General features: G+C 47.5%; 1 protein-coding gene across 6 annotated transcripts in view; it reads left to right on the top strand.

Annotated features, from left to right (window-relative positions):
- The window catches only part of ARHGAP17 (Rho GTPase activating protein 17), a 106,800-nt gene that overhangs the window by 79,475 nt on the left and 3,898 nt on the right, over window positions 1–23,427 (top strand). For 2 of the 6 annotated variants that reach the window (XM_047780274.1, XM_047780276.1), the window contains exons 14-19: window positions 627–740; window positions 4,085–4,176; window positions 6,297–6,456; window positions 8,469–8,702; window positions 11,178–11,341; window positions 15,609–16,235. In XM_047780274.1, coding sequence (XP_047636230.1) covers window positions 627–740; window positions 4,085–4,176; window positions 6,297–6,456; window positions 8,469–8,702; window positions 11,178–11,341; window positions 15,609–16,235 — 1,391 coding nt within the window. Of the gene's footprint in view, window positions 1–626; window positions 741–4,084; window positions 4,177–6,296; window positions 6,457–8,468; window positions 8,703–11,177; window positions 11,342–15,608; window positions 16,236–17,380; window positions 17,429–19,495; window positions 19,546–23,427 lie in introns of all 6 variants that reach the window. The other 4 variants (XR_007134924.1, XM_047780278.1, XM_047780277.1 and 1 more) reach the window with 4 other exon arrangements.

Below are 23,427 nucleotides of genomic sequence, written 5' to 3' on the forward strand. Positions count from 1 at the left end.
CTTTGCTGAATATACATCTTGGAGATTTGTTCATATCAGTATGTAGTAATTTTCATGGCTGTATAGTACTCCACTGTGTGAATATGTTATGATTTATTTAGTCAGTCCCCTTTGGGTAGATAATTGGATTGTTCTTAGTTTGTTTTTTGCTTTTATAGTGCAGTTCTTATACATGAGAGCATATCTATATGATAAATTGGATATTTTTCATAATTACAGCCTAAAGCATTTTCAGATAGTTCCTTTTACGCAATATCCCTATGCTTCTATTTTTTTTTTTTTAATGTTTGTGTTAAAGACGTACCGATCCCATTGTTAATCATACTGTAGCCTATTCCAGGGTAGGCAGATAGAGCTTAAAGGAGAAGTGGATTAGAAGTACACAGCATATGAAGATCGAATCATTGAGGTTTACCGTTGAGTTCTTTTCCTCTTCTAAGCCCTAAAGTATCTGTTCTCTGAAATAAACTCAAAGTACTTGTAAGATGCTTGCCTGGGGCAGTTCAGATTCGTCACACTCTGCAGTGAGCACCTGAGCCGGCTGGGCCTGAGCCCCCAGGAAGAAAGATGCCATTCCTCCAGATGTTTCAGCGTAGACGCTTTCCTCCTTCTCTTTTGTTCCATAGGTATTTAATCAAGTTCCTTGCAAAGCTCGCTCAGACCAGCGACATTAACAAAATGACTCCCAGCAACATCGCAATCGTGTTGGGCCCTAACTTGTTATGGGCCAAAAACGAAGGGTGAGTAATCCTTCTCCCTACCCGATCGTGTGAATTTTCTCCTGTCCCCCTGATGGGCAGACTCGAAGTATAACTCACTTCCGAAGCGGATCTTCCCGTCTAGCTGACTTTCTCGGAACCCTGCCGCGACCTGGGTCCTGTCCCAGACGCTGGTCCCACGAAGGTGTATGAGACATTGTCCCGGTCCTTGAAGGGCCCTGCTCTTGGGCAGCCAGGCAGATGATGGGCCGTAGAGACAGCTCTGCACCCACATCCGTGTTATCACAGACATTATAAACACGAGGACAGCAGTACTTCCTGGAGGAACACAACTCCGGCTGAAGAGTCCAGCAGAGCTATGCGTAGGCAGTGCCACTTGAGCTGTTGGTGGCTGAGTGGTTTCCCACCGGTGGGATCTGAATGAGCTATGACATGGCCCTGGGCTCTGTGTTTGGGGGCGCAGGGCGGTAATATGTGGTCTCCTATAACTTGAGCCCAGGGGCCACGAGGCTGTGGCTGTGGTTTATGAAGCCAGAGCCAGGCTGTAAAAGGGCTCACATATTTTGCCAAGAAGTTTGAAACTTATTCTATGGGTCATTGTAGGGGCATCAAGATTGCTCAGCAGAAGAATGGCTTGATCAAATTGCATTTAGAAAGATAATTTCTTGGCCTTGAGAACTAACTATAGATTGATGGAAGGAGAGGGATCAAGGCAGTTCAGCTAGAAAGCGGTGTTTGATGTCTATGCTGGCAGCAATATGATGAGCTCATGTCAATAACCTTTTCAAGTAAGTGCTTTTGTTCTCATGTTTATAGATGAAGATGCTGAGGCTTAGGACAAATAATTTGCCTGGCAGGGAAGTGGCGGAGTCCACAGAGTCTGTCCTTAACCATTGCCACCCTCCCTGCCTCCCATCTCTGTTGTTTAGCTTTGTAAAATTATGTTCAAGTATCCATTTAAACAAATGCGGGAGTTCCGTTGTGGCTCATTGGGTTAAGAACCCAACATAGTGTCCCTGGGGAGACAGGTTCGATCCCTGGCCTCCATCAGTAGGTTAAGGATCCGACCAGCTGGGTGTCTGATTTGACCCCCTAGCCTGCGAATTCCCATATGCCACAGGTACGGCCCTAAAAAGAAAAAGAAGGAAAAAGGAGTTCCTGTTGTGGCTCTGCAGTAACAAACCTGACTAGTATCCAGGAGGATGCAGGTTTGATCCATGGCCTTGCTTAGTGGGTTAAGGATCCAGTGTTGCTATGAACTGTGGTGTAGGTCGCAGATGCGGCTTGGATCCCATGATGCTGTGGCTATGGTGTAAGCCAGCAGATACAGCTCTGATCGACCCCTAGCCTGGGAACTTCCATATGCCACAGGTGCGGCCCTAAAAAACAAACAAACAAACAAAATACAGGGACTTTTGACTTTCTGCATCCATCAAAATCTGTCTTTAAATCATTCATTCACTCATGTATGCCCAACCCTGTTTCAGAAAGTATAAGATTATTCACAGAGATCCAGTGTCGTAAAGCAAAATTAAAGATAAACAGATGTGAAAGTTAACTCCATATTACGTCATATCTTATAGCAAATAAATTCCAGGTAGACGACAGAGGTTAATATAAAAAGTGATGTCATAAACATGGCAGGTTAAAATAAATAAATAAACCTAAACGTGGCAGGTAAATATGGATTAGCTTTGGGGATATAAAAGAATTTTATAAACGTAAAAGCAGTTCCAGAAACAAATCTAAAAACTGATAGATGCGGCTCTGTAACAGCTAGAACGGCAATTTCCACATCAGGAAGGAGCGCCTCCAAAAATATCCAGAATATTCCAGAAGGTCTTGCAAAGCAACAAACAGTAACTCTTTCAAAAAGAAAAACTGGCAAAGAACAGCAGTGGAGAGTTTCTCCCCAGGGCCAAGGTTCTAGGGCAGGAGACTGATCAAAGCCAGGTGGACAGAAGGTGGGGAGGGTAATTTACAGGCAGAGCTTGCATTTTTTTTTCCCCCTTTCTCGGCTGCCCCAAGGCTTGTGGAGTTCCTGGGCCAGGGATCAGATCTGAGCCGTAACTGCAACCTGCGCCGTAGCTGCAGCAATGCCGGATCCCTTAACCCACTGTGTTGGCTGGGGATCGAACCCCGCATCCTGGCGCTGCAGAGTCACCGCTGATCCCAATGCACCACAGCAGGAACTCCAGAGCCTGCACTTTAAGCTGTGATATGAACGGAGCTAGAACTTCCACATGATTGGAAATTGGGGTGAAAATGTTCGTCCCGGTGGAAAGACTGGTCAGGGATGAAAGGAGAGAGGAGATGGGATTGGGGCAGTCAGAGGTGGGATCCAGCCTGCTGGGGATTCAGTGTCCCCATTTCTCGGATGGGCTTTGGAACAGTCCCCGTGTTGTAAAAATTAAATGCAGTGGAGAATCTGAGACCTTGAACATGGGAGGTGCTCAGTCAATGGCAGGCCCAGGCCACTCATCTGCCTTCGGGTGCCCTGACTCTGAACTGGGTATGACCTCCTTAATGGCAGGGACGACAATTCTTCATTTTCTCCCTTGTGAGCCCTGATGTTCGGAAATGGTCATCTTCTGAATACGCATCCAGGGACCAGTCCACGTATGTGTATGCCAGCCTTAATAATATGTGTAAATACAAGGACCCATATTATATCTTATTAATTAATCATATTATATCTTATTAATAAGATATAATAGCTCTTAATATAATATGCATAAAAACGAGGACCTCATATCTTATTAATAATACTATCTTATAATTAATAAGATATGCTATCTCTTAGTATATCTTATTCTGATATAATAAGAGACACCGGCTCAGCAGGTTAAGGAGCTGGCGTTGTCTCTGCTGTGGCTCAGGTCTCTGCTGTGGTGCAGCTTCAATCCCTGGCCCGGGAACTTCTGCATGCCATGTAGCGCAGCCAAAAAAAATAGAGAGCGAGACAGAGACACTGAGACAACGCATATAGATCTTGGCTGCCTTATAGGTAAAATTGGTTTGCGGTGATCTGAGATGACTTCCATGGGGAAGACCATGCCAGCGGGCCAATGCAACTTTGTCCCAAACCAACTGAACACCCGCCTTTTGACACACTCTTGTTCCCTGACTTCACACCGTAGTCATTACCGTAGCACAGTCTAAGGAGGGACAGTCGAGCTGGGGTAGTTGTTTTTTTTCTTGGGCGATCACTGCTGCACCCATAGGCTAGGGCAGAGTGGGTTTACTTTTGGCACTCATACTTAAATATTTTGTCCTTTAACAATAATCAAATTGCCCTGACTCAGCCTGCAGAAGTTAGGGGCTGCCTGGGGGAGGTACATTAACTCTGTGAACTTCCTTTGCAGAACGCTAGCGGAAATGGCAGCAGCCACATCTGTCCACGTGGTTGCAGTCATTGAACCCATCATTCAGCATGCCAACTGGTTCTTCCCCGAAGGTAACTTCCCCTCCAATTCCACTGACTCCCTCCCAAAGCAACACAGTGATAGTATAAACATCTTTCTCAAGAAGCAAATAACATCAGTAATCGTTTCGTGATGACATAACTGGTTTCACTTTTTCACATTTTTGAAGACTTATTTGCAGTCACATTTTGACTTAGCGGTAACCCACATTATGGTGTATTTCCCTCTGTTTCATTTAACATAGAGTCACTCAGGAGTTCCCTTATGGCTCAGCCAGTTAAGGACCCAGCATTGTCACTGCTGGGGCTCTGATTACAGCTGTGGCATGCGTTCAGTCCCCAGCCCCGGAACTTCCGCATACCACCAGCACAACCAAAAAAAACCCCAAAACATAGAGTCATTCATTCAGCCAGTACACACCATGTGCTAGGTGCCATGTGTTTGCTGGCAAGACACACTGTCTTTCCTGGAGGAACTTGGCCACTGGAGAAGGAGGCCTCATAATGAGAGAAATTGTCATACATGGCAAATTAGAAGGAAGGTGGGCGGAGACTGATTTGACAAACTCGGGTGTTGGGTGCAAAGGGCCAGGGATTGCTTTATAGAAGAGGTGCTATTGAATTTGCAAGGCTCTCAGAGGTCCCATAGCCCCCTTTGGGGGTACTGGCTGGGCGAGTTGGGGATCTGGACCTCCCACCCCTGCTTCACCCAGAGCAGCCCTGGAGTGTACCCCTGGCGTGTAAACTCCCTGAGTCCCAGGCATGCTCATCTCTTGTTCTCTTTTTTTATTGTCTGTCATCTTTCTTCTCATCTTCTTCTACTGACTTCCCACCATCAAGAATCACGCTGCACTCATGTAAGGTTGCACAATGTGTGGTGAATGAATGAATACTGGCATTCTACCCAAGATTTCCTTTGAGAAAAGTTTTCAAAAACTGTCTTCTAGGAGTTCCCGTCGTGGCTCAGTGGTTAACAAATCCGACTAGGAACCATGAGGTTGCAGGTTCGATTCCTGGCCTCGCTCAGTGGGTTAAGGATCCGGCATTGCCGTGAGCTGTGGTATAGGTCCCAGATGCGGCTCGGATCTGGCGTGGCTGTGGCTGTGGCATAGGCCGGTGGCTACAGCTCTGATTAGACCCCCAGGCTGGGAACCTCCATATGCCGCAGGTACAGCCCTAGAAAAAGACAAAAAAAAAAAAACAAAAACAAATGCACACTACCACATAGAAAATAGATAAGCAACAGTAATTTACTGTGTAACACAGGCAACAATATTCAATATCTTGTAGTAGCCTATAATTGAATATGATCTATTAAAAAAATAAAACAAGACAAAAAAACCAAAACAAAACAGAAAAAAGCAGGGGGAGATCCATTGTGGCTCAGTGCGTTAAGGACCCTGTTGTCTCTGTGAGGATGCGTATTCAATCCCCGACCTCGCTCAGGGGGTTAAGGATCCGGCGTTGCCACAAGCTGTGGCGTAGGTCGCAGATGCAGCTCAGATCCAATGTTGCCAGGGCTGTTGTATAGGCTGGCAGCTGCAGCTCTGATTTGCCCCCCTAGCCTGGAAACTTCCATGTGCCACAGGTGTGGCCGTAAAAAGAAGATAAAAAAAAGAAAAAAAGCCGAGGAGTTGTGTAACTTGTATTCTGAATCATACCCCCTCCCTGATCTCTAGGGTTTTTTTTTGTTTTGTTTTGTTTTTTTGTCTTTCTGCCTTTTCTAGGGCTGCTTCCTGCGGCATATGGAGGTTCCCAGGCTAGGGGTCAAATCAGAGCTGTAGTCGCCGGCCTACGCCACAGCCACAGCAATGCAGGATCCAAGATGTGTCTTCGACCTACACCAAAGCTCACGGCAATGCCGGATCGTTAACCCACTGAGCAAGGCCAGGGATCGAACCCGCAACCTCATGGTTCCTAGTCGGATTCATGAACCACTGAGCCACGACAGGAAGTCCTAGGTTTTTGTTTGTTTGTTTTTATGGTTATACCCCCCTGCCCTGCCACAATGGGGCTTCCCCTGGGAAATAGTAAGGGGCATGTGGATGGAAGGATGAGGCTCCTGCTCCCGGGGAGGGGCGGGGGGTGTTGTCGGCAGGCTCTCTCAACCCCTGAGCTCTGCGTTCCATGTACACTTCTTTTTCTTCCGGCAGAAGTGGAATTTAACGTATCAGAAGCCTTCGTCCCTCTCGCCACCCCCACTTCCAATCACTCTTCTCACACTGGAACTGACTCTGTCGACTCGGGGACCCTGGAGAGGAAGCGGCCTGCCAGCATGGCGGTGATGGAAGGGGACCTGGTGAAGAAGGAGAGGTGCGTTCAGAGCTGTTCCCCCCTGCATGCCGGTGGTAGCTGGCACTCGGAGGTGAACCCAGGGTCCCCGGTCCTGCCTGAGGGGACTTGTGGTCCAGGAGGGGTCCACTCTGCAGCCCCTGCCAGGGTCCAGAGAATCCAAGGAATTCTGCTGTCCTTCGTTCCAGACACGAATCTGACCCCAAGGGCAGGTGTGTCGCTTGTCAGTTAACATTCGGGACTCACGCCTTCAAGCTCAACTTGGAGTCTGGGCTAATTAATAAGCCCTGCTCCGGGGGCATCACACACGTTACAGAGTCACTGAAATGTACTTGACTGAGGGCTGCGGGGGGGGGGGCGGGGTGGGGAGGGATGGAGAGAGAAAAAGAAAGAAAAAAAAAAAAGCTCCATATTGTGGACAAGACAGCTGTCCAGGAGTGGGATGTGAGGACAGCCCACCTCTCCCAGAGAGCTGTGTGTGTTGGTGTTGCAAGTGACACATGTTTTAATGTACCTTGGCCCCTCGGTGGAAGCCCACCTTAGAAACCTCAGGAAAAAAGTCTGTGGTGATCTTAGTGAGAGACAGTACATCTGTATACCAGGCTCCATGGGCGCGCTGTGAGATTTGCAAAAAGTTAGCAAGGCTGTTTGTGGTGTTTGCCTTCTGTCCATCTGCCGTGTGTGCTGAAATGCCACTGTATTCCCTGTAATGCTCCGAGTTGGAAGCCACCTGCTTGTCTTGCAGACACACAATAATAGCGTTAGAAACAGTTTTACAGCGAAACTAAACAAGCTGTCCTGCTAATTGCCCATCCTTATAGTGAGATTGGCTTTTGAATTTGCCTCTTTTTTTTTTTTTTTTTTTTTTTTTAAAGCCCATAGCAAAGGAGAAGGCTTTACTTTTCAATTCCGTCACCCTGGAATCCACACGTATCATGTGCAGGAGTTTTCCGTATCTGCACCCCCATTCACACACTCGGCAGTGCTCCCTGAGGACAAGCTCTGTCCTCCAGAGAATTAGCCTTTGCATATTTTAAGTTACGAAAATGCAGTGTTCGGGGCTGAGGGGGCACACAATGAACAATTCTCAGCCACCTTCCTGGATGGGTTCTCTCTGCCAACTGACCCTGGTAACTGCAAGCTCAGGGACTATGTCTCTCTCTCTCTCTTTTTTTTTTTTTGGTCTTTTTAGGGCCGCACCCACGGCATAGGGAAGTTCCCAGGCTAGGAGTCAAAACAGCTGCAGATGCCCTCCTACACCACAGCCACAGCAACGCCAGATCCGAGCCATGTCTGGGACCTACACTGCAACTCATGGCATCACCGGATCCTTAACCCACTGAGTGAGGCCAGGGATGGCGCCTGCATCCTCATGGATACTAGTCAGGTTCATTACTGCTGAGCCACAGCAGGAACTCCCCATGTCTCCTTTTATTTTTGGAATTGGAGAGAAGAAGTTTTGAAGTTCCTACACCAGTGGGCTTTGGTGACAAGCGAGTCTCCCTTTGAAGACTCCTGCAGCCACCATCTTCTTCCCCAAAGCAACTCTTTTTCCAGGGCTCTGCATCCTTTCAGTTCCATCCTTTGCCCACGCAGAGACCACAGAGTTCCTACATCTCGGCTCCAGAGGCAGCATAATGTGACAGCCTCACGTTGCCACTGGTGGCACTTCTGCCCTCGGTTTCTACCTTGATGCCCAGATGCAGAGTCCAGAGGATGGGCCTGTACATTGCACTGCAGAGATAAACATGCTCACACGACGCCACTCACTCAAGACAAGGCCCGCCTCTGTGCTTTCAGCTGCTCACACCCACCTTGAGGAAAGATACTGATCGGTACCAGGTCCAGGTCTAAAGCCTAGTGGAGTCGCTTGCCTGGGTAGCAGGAAACCTTAATCCGGTCCTTGCCGCTTCACTGCATGCTGGGCGACTTGGGTGGCTGTCCCCGCGTGTGGGGTTAACACGCGTGGACCGATGGGCTTCTGTGTCAGTAGGCGGCGCATGGTGTGTTGACTGTTTGTTCTCTCTGTGTAGCTTTGGTGTGAAGCTTATGGACTTCCAGGCCCACCGGCGGGGTGGCACTCTAAATAGAAAGCACATATCCCCTGCTTTCCAGCCACCACTCCCGCCCACAGATGGCAGCACCTTGGCGCCAGCAGGCCCGGAGCCCCCTCCCCAGAGCTCTAGGGCTGAAAGCAGCACAGGGGGTGGGACTGTCCCCTCCACTGCGGGCATGCTGGAGCAGGGGCCGAGCCCGGGCGACAGCAGGTAAGGAGGCCAGCTTCTGCCGGCAGCAGGTGCTGGACACCCCCCGCCTTCTTGCAGGTGCTGGCCTGCGGGTATGGCCTCAGTGCCCCAGGGGCCACTCAGCACAGAGGGAACCGGATTTGCCTTCACTCCTTCCTCCTTTTGGCAAAGGAGGGGGGGGGGGAAGACTGCAAATTGCTTGCTTCCTCTCCTGCTTTCAAAAGAAAGCAACATTTGTTTGCATTCTTTACTGTACTGCTTTGGTGCTGGAAGCTGGAAGCCGATAGGTGCCTAGCAGTCTTATAAGCCTCTTTAACTTGTTTGATGTGTTCTTGTTCATTTGCTTGTTGTCATCCAGTATGCTAACCAGCAAACATTTGAATGTAGCAATTTAGGTTATTAAATTTCTGGCATTCATTCTTTCACTCATCCATCCACCCACCCATCCATCCATCCATCCATCCATCCATCCATCCATCCATCCATCCATCCCCATCCAATCAGATGTACTGAATTATGGGTGCTGGCCACTGTGCTGAAATCCCCCCAGCCCCTGGCTTTCAGTCTTGTAGAGGAGGTGACACATGATACGGGTAGAAAATGTGATGCTAGATGTTCTTAAAAGGCTCTTTTGCAGCCTAACCCTTTCCTCAGCCACCTGCAGGGGACTACAAATATATAGCCATTTAAGAAACAAATACCTTTGCCCTCGAAAGTTTTATTTAATCTGCACACATTCAGTTCGCCACTCTGGATGACCCCCGGAGGTCACTTGAGCTGGTCTCTGGGGCGTCACTCAGAATTGGCAGCTGCTGGAAAAGACGAGCCCCTTGAGAACATGCTAGCGTTTTTCTTGCATTTGGTCTACCGTGACCACTTGCCAAGCACTAAACGATCATCTGTACAGTAAAACAAATGACAAAAAAAAAAAAAAAGATGGCCTGTTAATCTGTGTACTTTTTTTTTGCCCAGAGACAAATGTGCCTTGAGAGAGCTCACCTCATCTTGTTTGGGGAGGGAGCCTGTGCCTCATGCTATGTGAAGCTCGCTGCTTCCAAGATGAGACTCTTAAATCCTCATAGCTGTGCATGTCCATGAGTTTGTGAAAAAAGAATGTATATATATTTATAAGTGGGTCACTTTGCTGTCCAGCAGACATTGAAGAATATTGTAAATCCACTCTTTAAAAAGAAAAAAATCCTCATAGCTGAATTCGAGTGGCTTGTGCCTTCCCAAATTCCTTTCTACCTGCATATTTTTGGGTTAAAAATAACTAAGGCTTCAAACTCCCCAGTGCCTCAAATGCACACAGGGATCTCCCTGTTGGCCTCTCAGTTAACTGCTACCATCCATGTATTCGTTTTGGCTTACGGTTTTTTTTTCTTTGAGGGAAAAAAAAAAAATAGTCTTAGCAAACTCGCACATTTTCATTTACCTGTAGCATTCCATTTGTTTAACCAGGGCTCGACATATCATTTAAGGCAATCATTAGTCTTTGCCGCAGGACAAATAGAATGTCAGCCATCAATTTGCTCTTTGTGTTTTTATGTTCTGTAGATACTGTCGTGTACATTTCACTGATGGCATTTACTTGGTGGCGACCTTGACAAAATATAGCTGTAAGTTTAGCGGAGAAAGTTCTGAGCCAGGAATTAGGAAACCTGAATTCTGGGCTCTACTCTGATATTAACCAACTGGAATCATTTGGCCTCTCAGAGTTTCTCTTTCCTCAAGTCCAAATTATTGATCCTAATTGAGCACTTTGTAACTTGGAGAAGTAGTAGCATTTGCTTGTGTTTGCTTAGTTTTGCCAGCGTACGTGTCAAAATGGCATTATTTTATTTATTTATTTATTTATTTATTTATTGTCTTTTTGCTATTTCTTTGGGCCGCTCCCACGGCATATGGAGGTTCCCAGGCTAGGGGTCGAATCAGAGCTGGAGCCACTGGCCTACGCCAGAGCCACAGCAACTCGGGATCCAAGCCGCGTCTGCAACCTACACCACAGCTCACGGCAACGCCAGATCGTTAACCCACTGAGCAAGACCAGGGATCGAACCCGCAACCTCATGGTTCCTAGTCGGATTCATTAACCACTGCGCCACGACGGGAACTCCCCAAAATGGCATTATTTTAAAGTTCCGAAGCCTATATTTTTTTTACTACTGCCCAACTTAAATTCAGGTACACCAGAAACTTGAAATTTCTTGCTGGATGCCCCACCATAGCCTCTATCATGATTATTTAGGTGTCAAAGTAGCCGGAAGACAGTCTGATACAATGAATCTCGAAATCTGTGGTCCCGTGTAGCACCGAAGAAATAGTAGCTTTATAGGCCTAGTGCGAGTCAGTGAAAATTGCCTAGTGCGAGTCAGTGAAAATTTCAGATCCCTTGCCTGCTGCAATGAAAACTCCAGTTGGAATCTTACATTTTAGAGCGTGTTGAGCTTTTCTAGCTGACGCCTGACATCTGACTTGGCTTCTGCTCCCCCTCAGTCCTCCAAAGCCCAAGGACTCTGCGACTGCACCTGCACCTGGGAGAAACAGCAGTCAGGCGGCCACCGGGCAAAGCCAGGCCCAGGCAGCTGCTGGCTCGCATCAGCTCTCCGTGGGTCCCGCGCACAATTCCGCTGGCCCGAGCCCACACACGCTGCGCCGAGGTAAGTCACCACCTTTATTCCGTGCCCAAGGGGATGGCTGTGCAGATCTCCCAGGGTCAGTGCAGGGATCAGGCTGGGCTTTCTGGCTGATGGTTCCATGTCTGTTATAGAATGGCAAGCCCAAGCAGAAATATCGTCGTTAAGAATCATTAAGGGAGTGCCTGTCCTAGCGCAGTGGAAACGAACCCCACGAGGAACCATGAGGTTGCGAGTTCCATCCCTGGCCTTGCTCAGCAGAGGTTAAGGATGTGGCATTGCTGTTGTAGGCTACAGACATGGCTCGAATCCTGTGTTGCTGTGGCTGTAGCGTAGGCCAGCAGCTGTAGCTCCGATTAAACCCCTAGCCTGGGAACCTCCGTATGCTGCAGGTGCAGCCCTAAAAAGCAAAAAAAAGAAAGAAAGAAAAGAATCATTAAAAGGAAACTGAAAATGGGGAGGAGAAAGCAGACATTTAAGAACACATTAAAAAAAAAGAATGTATGACAGAGTCACTTTGCTGTGTAGCAGCAATTGGCACAACGTTGGAAGCCAACTATGGCAATAATAATAATAAAAAGAATACGCTTAAGCTGCAAAGCTTAACAAGGAGTCCTTTCTCCAGAAATCCGGTATTCCAGTCTCACTCTTCTTTTGGAGCTGCCACAGCCTCTGTCTCAGCCAAACTTTGCAGGCCTGCAAGGCTCCGTACACTCTGGATTGTGATCAGGGCCTTCTGGGTCCCCATTCACGTCGACCCTGAACTATTCCCACCCATGTCCTCTGCTGGCTTCCACCCAGCGGCCAGGGAAATGGCTTTTCTTGCTTGCTTGCTTTTTTTTTTAAATGAATAAAAGATTCTTTAAATTCTGTTGCTTTACAATTTTCCAAAGTTTCACACCCCAAGATTTCATATAAGCTCATAACAACTTTTTTCCCCCTCCCGCCACTGGTAACCGCTACCTGGCTCTCCGTGTCTGCTGCTTTTTTGTTTCGTTCACTAGTCTGTTGTATTTTTCAGATTCCACATATAGGTGGCATCACACAGTATTTGTCTTTCTCTGTCTGGCGTATTGCACTTAGCCCAATGCTCTCGAGTGTCCCGTTCCAAAGCAGAGCGTGGCCCCTCTGGTTGAAACTCTCCAGGGACCTTCATGCAAACCTCCCACCATGCACCCTGTGTGGTCCAGCAGGGCCGCCTCCGAGTCCAGCTCTTACCACGCCCCCTCCTCGTCACATCAGCCTCGCCAGCCTCTGTTCCTCAGATGCACTAACCTTCTTCCCTCTTTTGAGCTTCCGCAGAACATTTTATCTCACATCTTCACACGGTTCCTTCTTTTCTGCTTTTTATTTTACTGGTTAGGAACCCACGCTGTGAGATGTAGCCTCTTAGATATGTGTGTACAGGACACAGTACGGTACATAAATGTGATACAGTATCGTACCATATATACCGTATTGTATGGAATATGTCGTATAATACGGTATTGTACTGTAGACACAAGGTTGACCAGCAGATCTCTAGAAGCTGCCTTCTAGAATGGAAACGCTGTGCCTGTTGAATACCAGCTCTTCATTGCTCCCCGTCTTTACTCCCTGCCCTCAGCCCCTGGCAAGGCTCATTCCCCTCTCTAAGTCTAAGATGTTGCTATCTTAGTTTGACTCTCTTAGATGCCTCATGTAAGTAGGATTTGCCCTCCTGGGACCAGCTTATTCCGCTTAGTAAATGTCTTTAAGGTTTGTCCATGTTGTTATATATGACGGATCTTCCTTCTTTCTTAAGGCTAAATAATACTCCATTTTATGTATATACCACATTTTTTTAATCCAGTCATCCCTCAATGCGCATATAGGTTGTTTCCACATCTTGGCTATTGTGAATGATGCTTCATTGGACATGGATGTGCAAATTACACCTTCAAGATCCTGATTTCAGTTCTTTTGGAGAAATACCCAGAAGTGGGATGCTTGAATCCATATGACAGTTCCATTTTTTTTTTTTTTTTAATTTCTTTTAGGAACCTCCATACTGTTTTCCATAATGGCTATACCCATTTACATTCCCACCAATAGTTTATACAAGTTCCAATTTCTCTGTCTTCTCATGAACAATTTTGTCCTTTTTTTTTAAATTAACAAGTGTGAAGCGAGATTCGGTTTCGATGTGTATTTTCCTGATTATTAGTGATGCTGAGCACCTTTGCATATGCTTGTTGGCCATTTTTGTCCTCTTTAAAGAAATGCTTTCAGATTGAGATGCCTCCATGGCCCCATCAGGAGTATTTCCTGCCCCCCTTACCCTTCCTTAGAGGAAGAGCCTGATCCTTTGTGTGCCATCCTCCACCTTCTTGCCCAGCTCAGCCTCCCAGCACCGCCTGGGTGGCCTGAGACAAGGCCTTTCTCCCAGCCTGACCTCCATGCGGGACTTGGCCAGCATATAGGACTTAGGCCTTGTCACACTCCTCCCATGCTTCCTCTCCTAATTCCCCCCTGCACCCTTAAATGTCAGGAACGACCTCTTATTCAGTAGGAATTTACAGTTACTATGGCTTAGAACAGAGAGCTGGAAGCGTTTCCTTTTAAGTTGCCTGTGATGACTAGAGCACAGCTAATATCCCAGATTCCTTCCTTTATCAGCTTGTTGTGTCTGTGGGCAAAGGTCTTGCGAGTTATGGGGTCCAAAGTTCTAGGCCAGCAGAGCAGCCCGTCCGCCCTTTTCCTTCCTGAATTCTGGTTCCTGTGAGCAGGAAGCCAGGCAGTGTAGGAAGGAAGACGAGGTAAAAAGAGTCCAGGGAGTCCACAGGACACAGAGTGGGAGCCTCTGTTGTGCTACCCACCGGCTGCGTGACTTTTTACAAACACTTGAGCTCTCTGAGCCTTGGTTTTCTGGACTCATTTCTGTGAGATGGGTATAACAATGCTTGTGTTGCTGTGAGCTTATGAGACCTAAAGGAGACAATCTATGCAGCGGTCCAGCTCAGTGCCGGTGATGTGTTTGGTGGATGATACATGTTGGTTTCTTCCTCCTCTTTTTGGGCGATTTGTAGGATCTCAGCAGAATTTGAAAAATGCGGAAGCCTCTTTTTTCCACCCATCCCTCCCAGCCCACAACCAGTCTCCAGACTTGTTTCTCCTTCCTGTCCTGCCATCCTCAGTGCCAAATTCCCACCCCCAGTGATGCTCTTCTCAGCAGGTGTAGGGAGGAGGGTACTTGAAATGGTCCCCTCAGGGCTGACTCTAAGGCCATCTTCCATATTTGTACTTTTATCTAGAATATATCTGTTAGCATAAATGATTCTGGAATTTGTAGGATTTCTATTATTAAAAAAAAAAAGAAAAAGAAAAAAGTCAAGCCCTCTAGGAGAAGATGGCTTAGGGCAAGGGGTCCATGGTTATGTACCGGCAGACCAGTCATGCTTAGGGGTCCCTCCCCTTAGCTATTCTTGCTTCTCCGCGTTGCTTCTCACCAGAGAAGGGTGTTGACCAGCAGGCTATTGAGCGGGCTTCGAGCAGAGACTCCATGTAGGCCATGTGGCCTCTGTTAGCTGAGTTTTCTCATTACTGAACTTTTAAAATGACAGCTCTCTAAAGACCTATTTGTGTATGATGTACTTTTTATTTATTTTTTATTTTTTTATTTTTTTGGCTTTTTGCTATTTCTTGGGCCGCTCCCACGGCATATGGAGGTTCCCAGGCTAGGGGTCTAATCGGAGCTGTAGCCACCGGCCTACACCAGAGCCACAGCAACGCGGGATCTGAGCCGTGTCTGCAACCTACACCACAGCTCAGGGCAACACCGGATCGTTAACCCGCTGAGCAAGGGCAGGGACCGAACCCGCAACCTCATGGTTCCTAGTCGGATTCGTTAACCACTGCGCCACGACGGGCGCATTACTGCTAGCGAACTCCATATGTTCTTCACATCTCCCCTGTTTTCTCCCTAAAGGCCATTTTCTGTCCCCAGCTGGGTCTCAGCCAGGAGCTTACGTGGCATTTAGTCACCACGTCTCGGTACCTTCCTCTGGTCTGTGACGGTTTCTCAGCCTTCCCTGGTTTTGTCATGACCTTGACGGTCTGAGGGATTATTGGCATTTTTAAAGACCGTTTCTCAATTTGCCTTTGGCAGACGTGTTGCTCATGGTTAGACCGAGACTGTGGGTCGGGGGTCGGACCCCGGAGGTGAGGTGCCACCTGCTGGCGTAGTATTAAGGCCTCCTGACCTCTGCTGGTTGATACGGTGAGTGGCCTTCACCGCACCGCTCTTACTAAGAGGTGTTCTCCCTTTGTGCAGCTGTGAAAAAACCTGCTCCCGCACCCCCGAAACCAGGAAACCCGCCTCCTGGCCATCCCGGGGCCCAGAGTTCTCCAGGGACATCTCAGCATCCGCCCAGCCTGTCACCAAAGCCGTCCACCCGCAGCCCTTCTCCTCCCACCCAGCCCCCGGGCCAGGCCCCAGGCCAGCCCGGCGCCACCTCGCAGCTCTCCGCACCCCGGAGGTACTCCAGCAGCCTGCCTCCGATCCAAGCCCCCAACCACCCCCCGCCGCAGCCCCCCACACAGGCCACGCCGCCGCCGGCGCTGGCTAAGCCGGGCAGCCAGGGCCCCGCCGCCCCCGTGGCCCTGCCCGGCGAGCATGGACTGGAGCAGCCATCGCACACCCCTCCCCAGACGCCCACGCCCCCCAGTACTCCACCCCTAGGAAAACAGAACCCCGGCGGCCCTCCTGCTGCTCCGACCCAGGCGGGGAGTAACACTGAGAGCGCGCAGCCACACGCCGGAACCTTGCCGAGACCGAGACCGGTCCCCAAGCCGAGGAACCGGCCCAGCATGCCCCCGCCCCCTCATCCTCCGGGCGCCCACCCGACGGCGGATGGCAGCCTCAGCATCGCCGCTCCCACCGCCTCCAAAATCGTCACCGGTAAGTGGGAAACGAGCGCCGACCGACACGCACCCCTTCTCCAACCCCCGTCCCCTCTACCTTGCTTGTTACTACTGCCTCCCTTCGTTTTAGGCTTTGGTTTTCATCAGGGGGGCGTCGGACCACGGCTCCGGGCCACATCTGGCCCCCAGCTTGGTTTGGTAAATAAAGTTCTACTGCCCCCGCCACACCCATTTGTTGACATATTATTTCTGGCTGGTCTTGTGCCCCAGTCGGGGAGCTGTGGAGACCTTTCACGGCTCGTAGGCCCACAGAACCTTCAGAATTACTACCACGTAGCCCTGGAAGTTTGCCAACCCCTGATTTGTAGGTTCATTATGTGTTTTAAGAGCCATTTGCGTTTTACAGTTTTCTAGGTCTAAGGAGCGAATCCAGGTGGAAGGTATTGTGCCGCTTGAGCCTGACATCCATTTCCTAGTGAATTCCTTGTTAAAATGCCTATTTTCCTTTTAAGAATAAAAATACTCATAAGGAATGGAGTATTTTAGGTATAATCCTAAAAAACATGACTTATGCCAAGTGGAATGCTCTGGGAAGGGAGATTTGGCGCCTGATCCTATGAGAGTGGCAAAGGACAGCCGAATCAAGATTTTCCCACAATTCCCTGGAAACCTGTTTTGAGTGTTGGTGATGGTACAGGTTTTACTTAACCTCATGGGCTATTTCTTTAACAGGCAGTCTAGAACATGACTATTTTATTTAATTATGATTTTTTTAAAAAATTTCCATCCCAAGTGCTCTAAATTACTATTTGATTCAAGGATGAGATGGATGGATTTTTTTTATATTTTTTTAAGTGGTAATTAGGCGCTTTGAATCATTTCTTACAAGAGCCTAGTTTAAAATTCTTCTGAGTAGAGCTGTTTTTAGAGAAGAAGCTGAAATGTACCTCTGGGCGCTCCAACCATCCTCAATGACTTCTCTGCTGAAAATAAGCAAAGGGTCCATCCCAAACTGGTACCCTACATGATGAAGGTTAACCAACTCGCCTCTCTTTTGATAACTTTTTTTTTTTTTAGGAATGTAATGCGTGATTTGCATGTGTTAATTTTTTTTTTTCTGATGACACCTCAGCTTTTATTTTTAAAAAACAAAGCCACGTTTGTTTGTTTGTTTCCCAATAGATGTCCTTCCTAGTGCCCTCACAGGTGGGGAAGGTTTCCAGGAGTAAGGTCTGTAACCCACACCCACCCCCTTCCCCCTACCCCAAGCAGCTTGTCCGCAGCTCCAAATGCTCCTGCTTAGCCGTGTTTTGCATACGTGCTTTTGACTTTGTGCTCAGGAGCAGCCATCTGACCCCCTGCCATCCGTCCTCTAGCGTGTAGCTGTTACTTTTGTTTTTATCAGAAACACTTGGAGCTGCAATGCTCCAACTTCAAGAGGTAGATGTTAGTAGATAGCCCGATGTCAAGCTGCTCAGATAAGATATTAAGAAATGTCTCCTTTCTTTTTGGTAAGCCTCTCACCAGCATTCTGCTCTTCTCAGCGTGATTTCCCTGTCATTGATCAGCTCATCAGCGTCCAACCAAAGAGGACACGGGAGCAGTTAGCACAGAAAATTGTGTCCCTCGTGTCTTGAGCTTTCATTTTTAATTTTACATCTCAAGTGCAAGTTAACTGCATGGAGCTTCTTAATTTGATGTTTGAAATCCTCAGGACCGGGAAAAAAAAAAAAAAACAATCTCCCTCCAAAGATCCCACACTAAATTTCTCTGCATTCTGGCATGCTTATATTTTGCTTTCTTAAACCATATGAGCTTTTTAGAAGGTACGGTGAGTCTTGCCTCTAAGTCCATGTTTGGACAGCATGAGGCTCTCGTTATGTGTACAGCTGCTTTAGTCAGCTGATCTGAGCCTTAAGCCATCCGTGGGCTACTTAGCCAGAGTTTTCACAGCTTTGGTCTGAGGAAGACTTTCTGTAGAAACCCGAAGAGGAAAACGAGGATGTGATCTTTACAACCCAGAGGAGGGCACCGGTGTGGTTCCGACTCCTAGGGATGAACCCCAAAGTCTGGGGCTACCCAGTTGGGTTTGGAAGTCACTTACAGAGTGAAATGACTAAACCCTACTTAAGGCCGAGCCTTGTAACACTTGACAACTTGGGACATATCAGAATTTTATCCCCAGATCACCCCTTTTATTTAGATGAGAGACTGTGAGCCAGCATTCTGTCTGCTCTTTCATACCACCGTTACACGGGGTGTATTTATTCTAGAAGCTTATTTTATTGATCTGCTATCACACCGTAATGCTCTGTGTTTTACAGTTGCCAGATAAGTGAGATTTTGTATTACAGATACGTTTTCTTAGGATACTAGCTAAATATTTTAAAACCAGTCTACACTTTTAAGTTCTCCTAACTCAAGACATTCCAGGTCACCACAATTATTTTTGTAGCACAGAATTACCTTGTGATTTCTTCAAGTCCCCTGGGTTGCCATTCGAAGCACACAAAAGGCCGGCATTTAGAATTTAGGAACCCTTTTGTGTTGCTCATGCCGTTAATAACCAATCTGGGATATAGCCGTTGGGTTATTTCAAGACGGAAAAAAAGTAACTTCCTCGGGAGTTCCCTTCGTGGTGCAGTGGTTAACGAATCTGACTAGGAACCATGAGGTTGCGGGTTCAGTCCCTGCCCTTGCTCAGTGGGTTAACGATCCGGCGTTGCCGTGAGCTGTGGTGTAGGTTGCAGACGCGGCTCGGATCCTGCGTTGCTGTGGCTCTGGCGTAGGCCGGTGGCTGCAGCTCCAATTCGACCCCTAGCCTGGGAACATCCATATGCCTCGGGAGCGGCCCAAGAAATAGCAAAAAGACAAAAATAAATAAATAAATAATAAAACTGTTTAAAAAAAAAAAGTAACTTCCTCGGACACGTAGTCCTTTACTATAATATCATGTCTTCAACTTGGAAAACTCTAGACAGATTCCTGAAAACAGGTTCTTCGTTGAGAGCATCTGCTCTTAAACATTGAATGAAGGCCTGGGGCTTAAGATAAGCTCTTGGGGGAGATGAGTGCTGCCAGACAGGTTCCGACAGCCAATTTCTGGCAGCCTGGCACCAGCTGATACCAGAGAAAGGAGGTATGCTGCTGTCATTTTGAATCCCTTCTTGGTCGTTCCTCTAAGAAAGCCAGGAGGGTTTTAGCTTTGCAAGGGAAAGAGTTCATATCCTGCTGTTTTAAACATCATTGGTGTTAGCACAGAGTGTTCTAATTGAAACATTTTATTAAATAATTTAGATGTATGACCTGCCATATTCAGTAAGAAACTGAGATTGGAATATTTAATGGTAAGGAAAAGGCATCTGATTGGCCAAAGCATTTTTGTTCCTTTGTGATCATATTTGTGCACTAATGCCTGTTATTAACCGGTCACTCTAACCCCGCCTTGCTTGCATCCCTACTAATAGTGCATGCACTAAAGGTCGCTGGCTTCCTTCATGCTTGCTGTCAATCACTCTGAATACTAAGTATGTTCACAGACGTGCAGCAGGTGTTCACAGGGCTGGCCTCGTTACCTCTCTAACGTCCAGTCTTTTCTATACCGGGCAGGCTTGAAGGGTAGTGGAAAGAGCATGTACTAGCATCAGCCCTGGCCCAAGTCCGAATTGCAGTTCTCCATGTGACAACAGGCGCAGCACAGCCTGGTGGATCTGTTAAATGGTGACATTTGTGAGAGTAACTTTCACAGGGATTAGTCAATAAAATAAGAAGCACCTCGTAGAGTTCTTCCTAGATAGTGGGTTAAAGGAAACGGTAGCTATTTATTATCCTTTTTATCGAGAAAGATAGGTAAGCCAAGTTTGGTTTCAGATTCGAGTGTTAGCATTTTTAAAAACTCTCATGCCCAGATCCAGACCCAGAAGGCCTGGAGCCAGGCGTCCATGCTTTGATCCTGATGTACCACTTGGTGGCAGATTAAAAAGACAGTGCTTGTCTGGAGTAGAAGGTCTTTCTTACTTTAGTGAGCCTGGGAACATCCAGGGGTCATTCGTCCACTGTAAGGTGGTAGAACGTCTCACAAAGAAGTCATTAAACAAACACTCAACCTTTTTCTGGTTCTCATAATCTTTGCTTTTTGACATTCAACTCTTAGAATCCCTTGTTGTGGCTCATCGGGTTAAGAACCGACTAGTATCCATGAGGATGTGCGTTCAATCCCTGGCCTCACTGAGTGGGTTAAGGATCTGGTGTAGGTTGCAGATGTGGCTCGGATCCAGCATTGCTGTGGCTGTGGCCTAGGCCCCAGCTGCAGCTCCAGTTCAGTCCCTTGCCCGGGAACTTCCATATGCTGCAGGTGTAGCTGTAAAAAGAAAAAAATATGATCATAATAAAATTCAACTCTGTTTATATCATGAAAGGAAGGCATTAAAAAAAAATAAGTATGGATACTAAAGCACATTGGAGAATTAAAGATCATGATAAATCACCTTCCATAATTGAACAAGTTCGCTCTTCATATTTTTTCCTTATAGTTTTTTTTTTTTTTTCCCTAAAAAGCAAGGGGGTTCCCTGATCATTCTTATTTGGCATATGCAGATGATGATCTTGCATTTTTATCTTACTTTACATCATATGCTCTTTCCCGTGTTATAATGTAATTTTTACAACCATCTTTTTCAATGACCACAAAATATTAAGCAGATGTACGCTTGCTCATAGGGGGACCTTTAATAAGTAGCTCCTGCTTCTACTTGCCCTTTACGTAGATGTCAGAATCATGTCAAGATAAACATCCAGTGAAACCTGAACAGAATCTCTCCTCTGACTAAAATAATGAAACATTGGCTTCAAAGTCTCTTATCGACGAGTAAGCCTGTCACAGCCCTAGAACATGGATGAGGAGTACGAGAAGGTCCTTTCCTGTGACTCCAGTTTAGAGAAGGACCAGTGGTCAGGAAGGGGTTAATTCACCTTGCACTCGTGCCTGAAACATTTAATTTCAAGGATGTACTTGGATTGTCAACGTGGCTAGAATAACCTTGGCTTTTTGAAGGGTAGATTTACAACCGAAAACAACCATTCGAAATTGTTCAAGTGACGAATAAACTTTCTAGGAACATACCCTAAATTGGAGAATGCCAGTTCTGGCCCTCGGAGGACCTACTTCCTGGATAAGGATGCTCAAAAAAGGAAGGAACCAGTGAGTTCCCATTGTGGCTCAGTGGAAACGAATCTGACGAGCATCCGTGAGGATGCAGGTTCGATCCCTGGCCTCACCAAGTGGGTTAAGGATCCGGCATTGCCATGAGCTGTGGTGTAGGTCGCAGATGCAGCTCAGATCCTGCGTTGTTGTGGCTGTGATGTAGGCCAGCAGCTACAGCTCCGATTTGACCCCTAGCCTGAGAACTTCCATATGCCGCAGGTGCGGCCCTAAAAAGACCGAAAAAAAGAAGAAAAAGGAAGGAACAAGGTTACATTTGTCAGAGCCCAGGTCAGTGGTGAACCCCATGGCATTCTGCAAAGGCCGTGACCCGGGATGCTGTGCTTTGCTTTTTTGTTTTAATTTTTGTGTTTTTGTTTTTTTCTCTTTTTAGGACTGCACCCACGGCATATGGAAGTTCCCAGACTAGGGGTCGAATCAGAGCTGCAGCTGAGGCCTATGCCACAGCCACAGCAACACCAGATCCGAGTCACATCTGCGACCTATGCTGCAGCTTGTGACAACACCAAATCTTGAACCCACTGCGCAAGGCCAGGGATCGAACCCACATCCTCATGAGCACTATGTCAGGTCCTTAACCCCCTGAGCCACCGTGGGAACTTCTGTTTTTTTATTTTTATTTTTTGGTCTTTTTTTTTTTTTTTTTCCATTTCTCAAGCCGCTCCTGCGGCATATGGAGGATCCCAGGCTAGGGGTCGAATCAGAGCTGTAGCCACTGGCCTACACCAGAGCCACAGCAACGCAGGAACTGAGCCGTGTCTGTGACCCACACCACAGCTCATGACAACGCCGGATCCTTAACCTGCTGAGCGAGGCCAGGGATTGAACCCGAAACCTCATGGTTCCTAGTCGGATTCGTTAACCACTGCGCCAGGACGGGAACTCCTATTTTTTTTTTGTTTTTTTAACTATTAGATTTCGTAGGAACTTAGCTCCAAGGAATATGCACAAAGACCAGCCCTTCTTAGAATGCATACAATGAAAAATGATGCCTGTGTAACTTCATAACCAGAAAGTCTTAGAGGTGTTTAAAAAAAATAACAAAGGGCTTGGGCAGGTATCCTTCTAAAATCATGTTTGTCTCCTTTTTACTAAAACAAACCAGAGGATTTAAGACTCAACACCTTGTCTCTTCAGACACCATCTTCTCTCTCGGGCCTCTCCCCCAAGGGCACACACACACCTCTGGGGAGGAGGGAAGGCCTTCTTGCAGCTTCAGAACCAGACTCCAGGAGTTCTTGTCATGGCTCAGCGGGTTAAGAACCCGACTAGTATCCATGAGGATGTGGGTTCCATCCCTGGCTTCACTCAGTGGGTTAAGGATCCGGCGTTGCTGTGCGCTGTGGTGTAGGTCCCGGGTGTGGCTCAGTTCTGGCATTGCTGTGGCTGTGACATAGGCTGGTGGCTCCAGCTCTGATTCAATCCCTATTCTGGGAACTTCCATATGCTGCAGATGCGGCCCTAAAATGAAAAAGAAAAAGAGCCCGGTCTGGCTTAGATCCTCGTTGAGTGCCAGCCATGAGGCCTTGGGTAGAGTTGAGCTTCTCAGAGTTTCCCTTTCTTGTCTTATGGGGGCGCTGATGCTGCCATCGGGGTCTTTCACTGGGGGGTCAGTGAGTGGCTACGATGATGTGAGTGGAGCCCTTAGCCCTATATCTGGAATAGAGTAGCTGCTTAATAGTCAGCCATCCTGGTGAAGATGAGTCTCTTGCTGAAAGCTGACTCTGCACACACGTTGCGATTCTCACTGCTTTTTGCAAGTAGATGTGTTGATTTCTTTCAAGAAACGATCCATATAAAAGTGAGAGAGAAGTTCCTGTTGTGGCTCAGCGGTAATGAACTCAACTAGTATCCATGAGGTTGTGCGTTCGATCCCTGGCCTCACTTGGTGGCTTAAGGATCCAGCATTGCTGTGAGCTATGGTGTAGTTCGAAGATGCGGCTTGGATCCCATGTTGCTGGGGCTGCGGTCTAGACTAGCAGCTGCAGCTCCGATTCAACCCCTAGCC

Source organism: Phacochoerus africanus, chromosome 5, assembly GCF_016906955.1.
Source record: "Phacochoerus africanus isolate WHEZ1 chromosome 5, ROS_Pafr_v1, whole genome shotgun sequence".
In the NCBI taxonomy this organism is placed as follows: domain Eukaryota; kingdom Metazoa; phylum Chordata; class Mammalia; order Artiodactyla; family Suidae; genus Phacochoerus; species Phacochoerus africanus.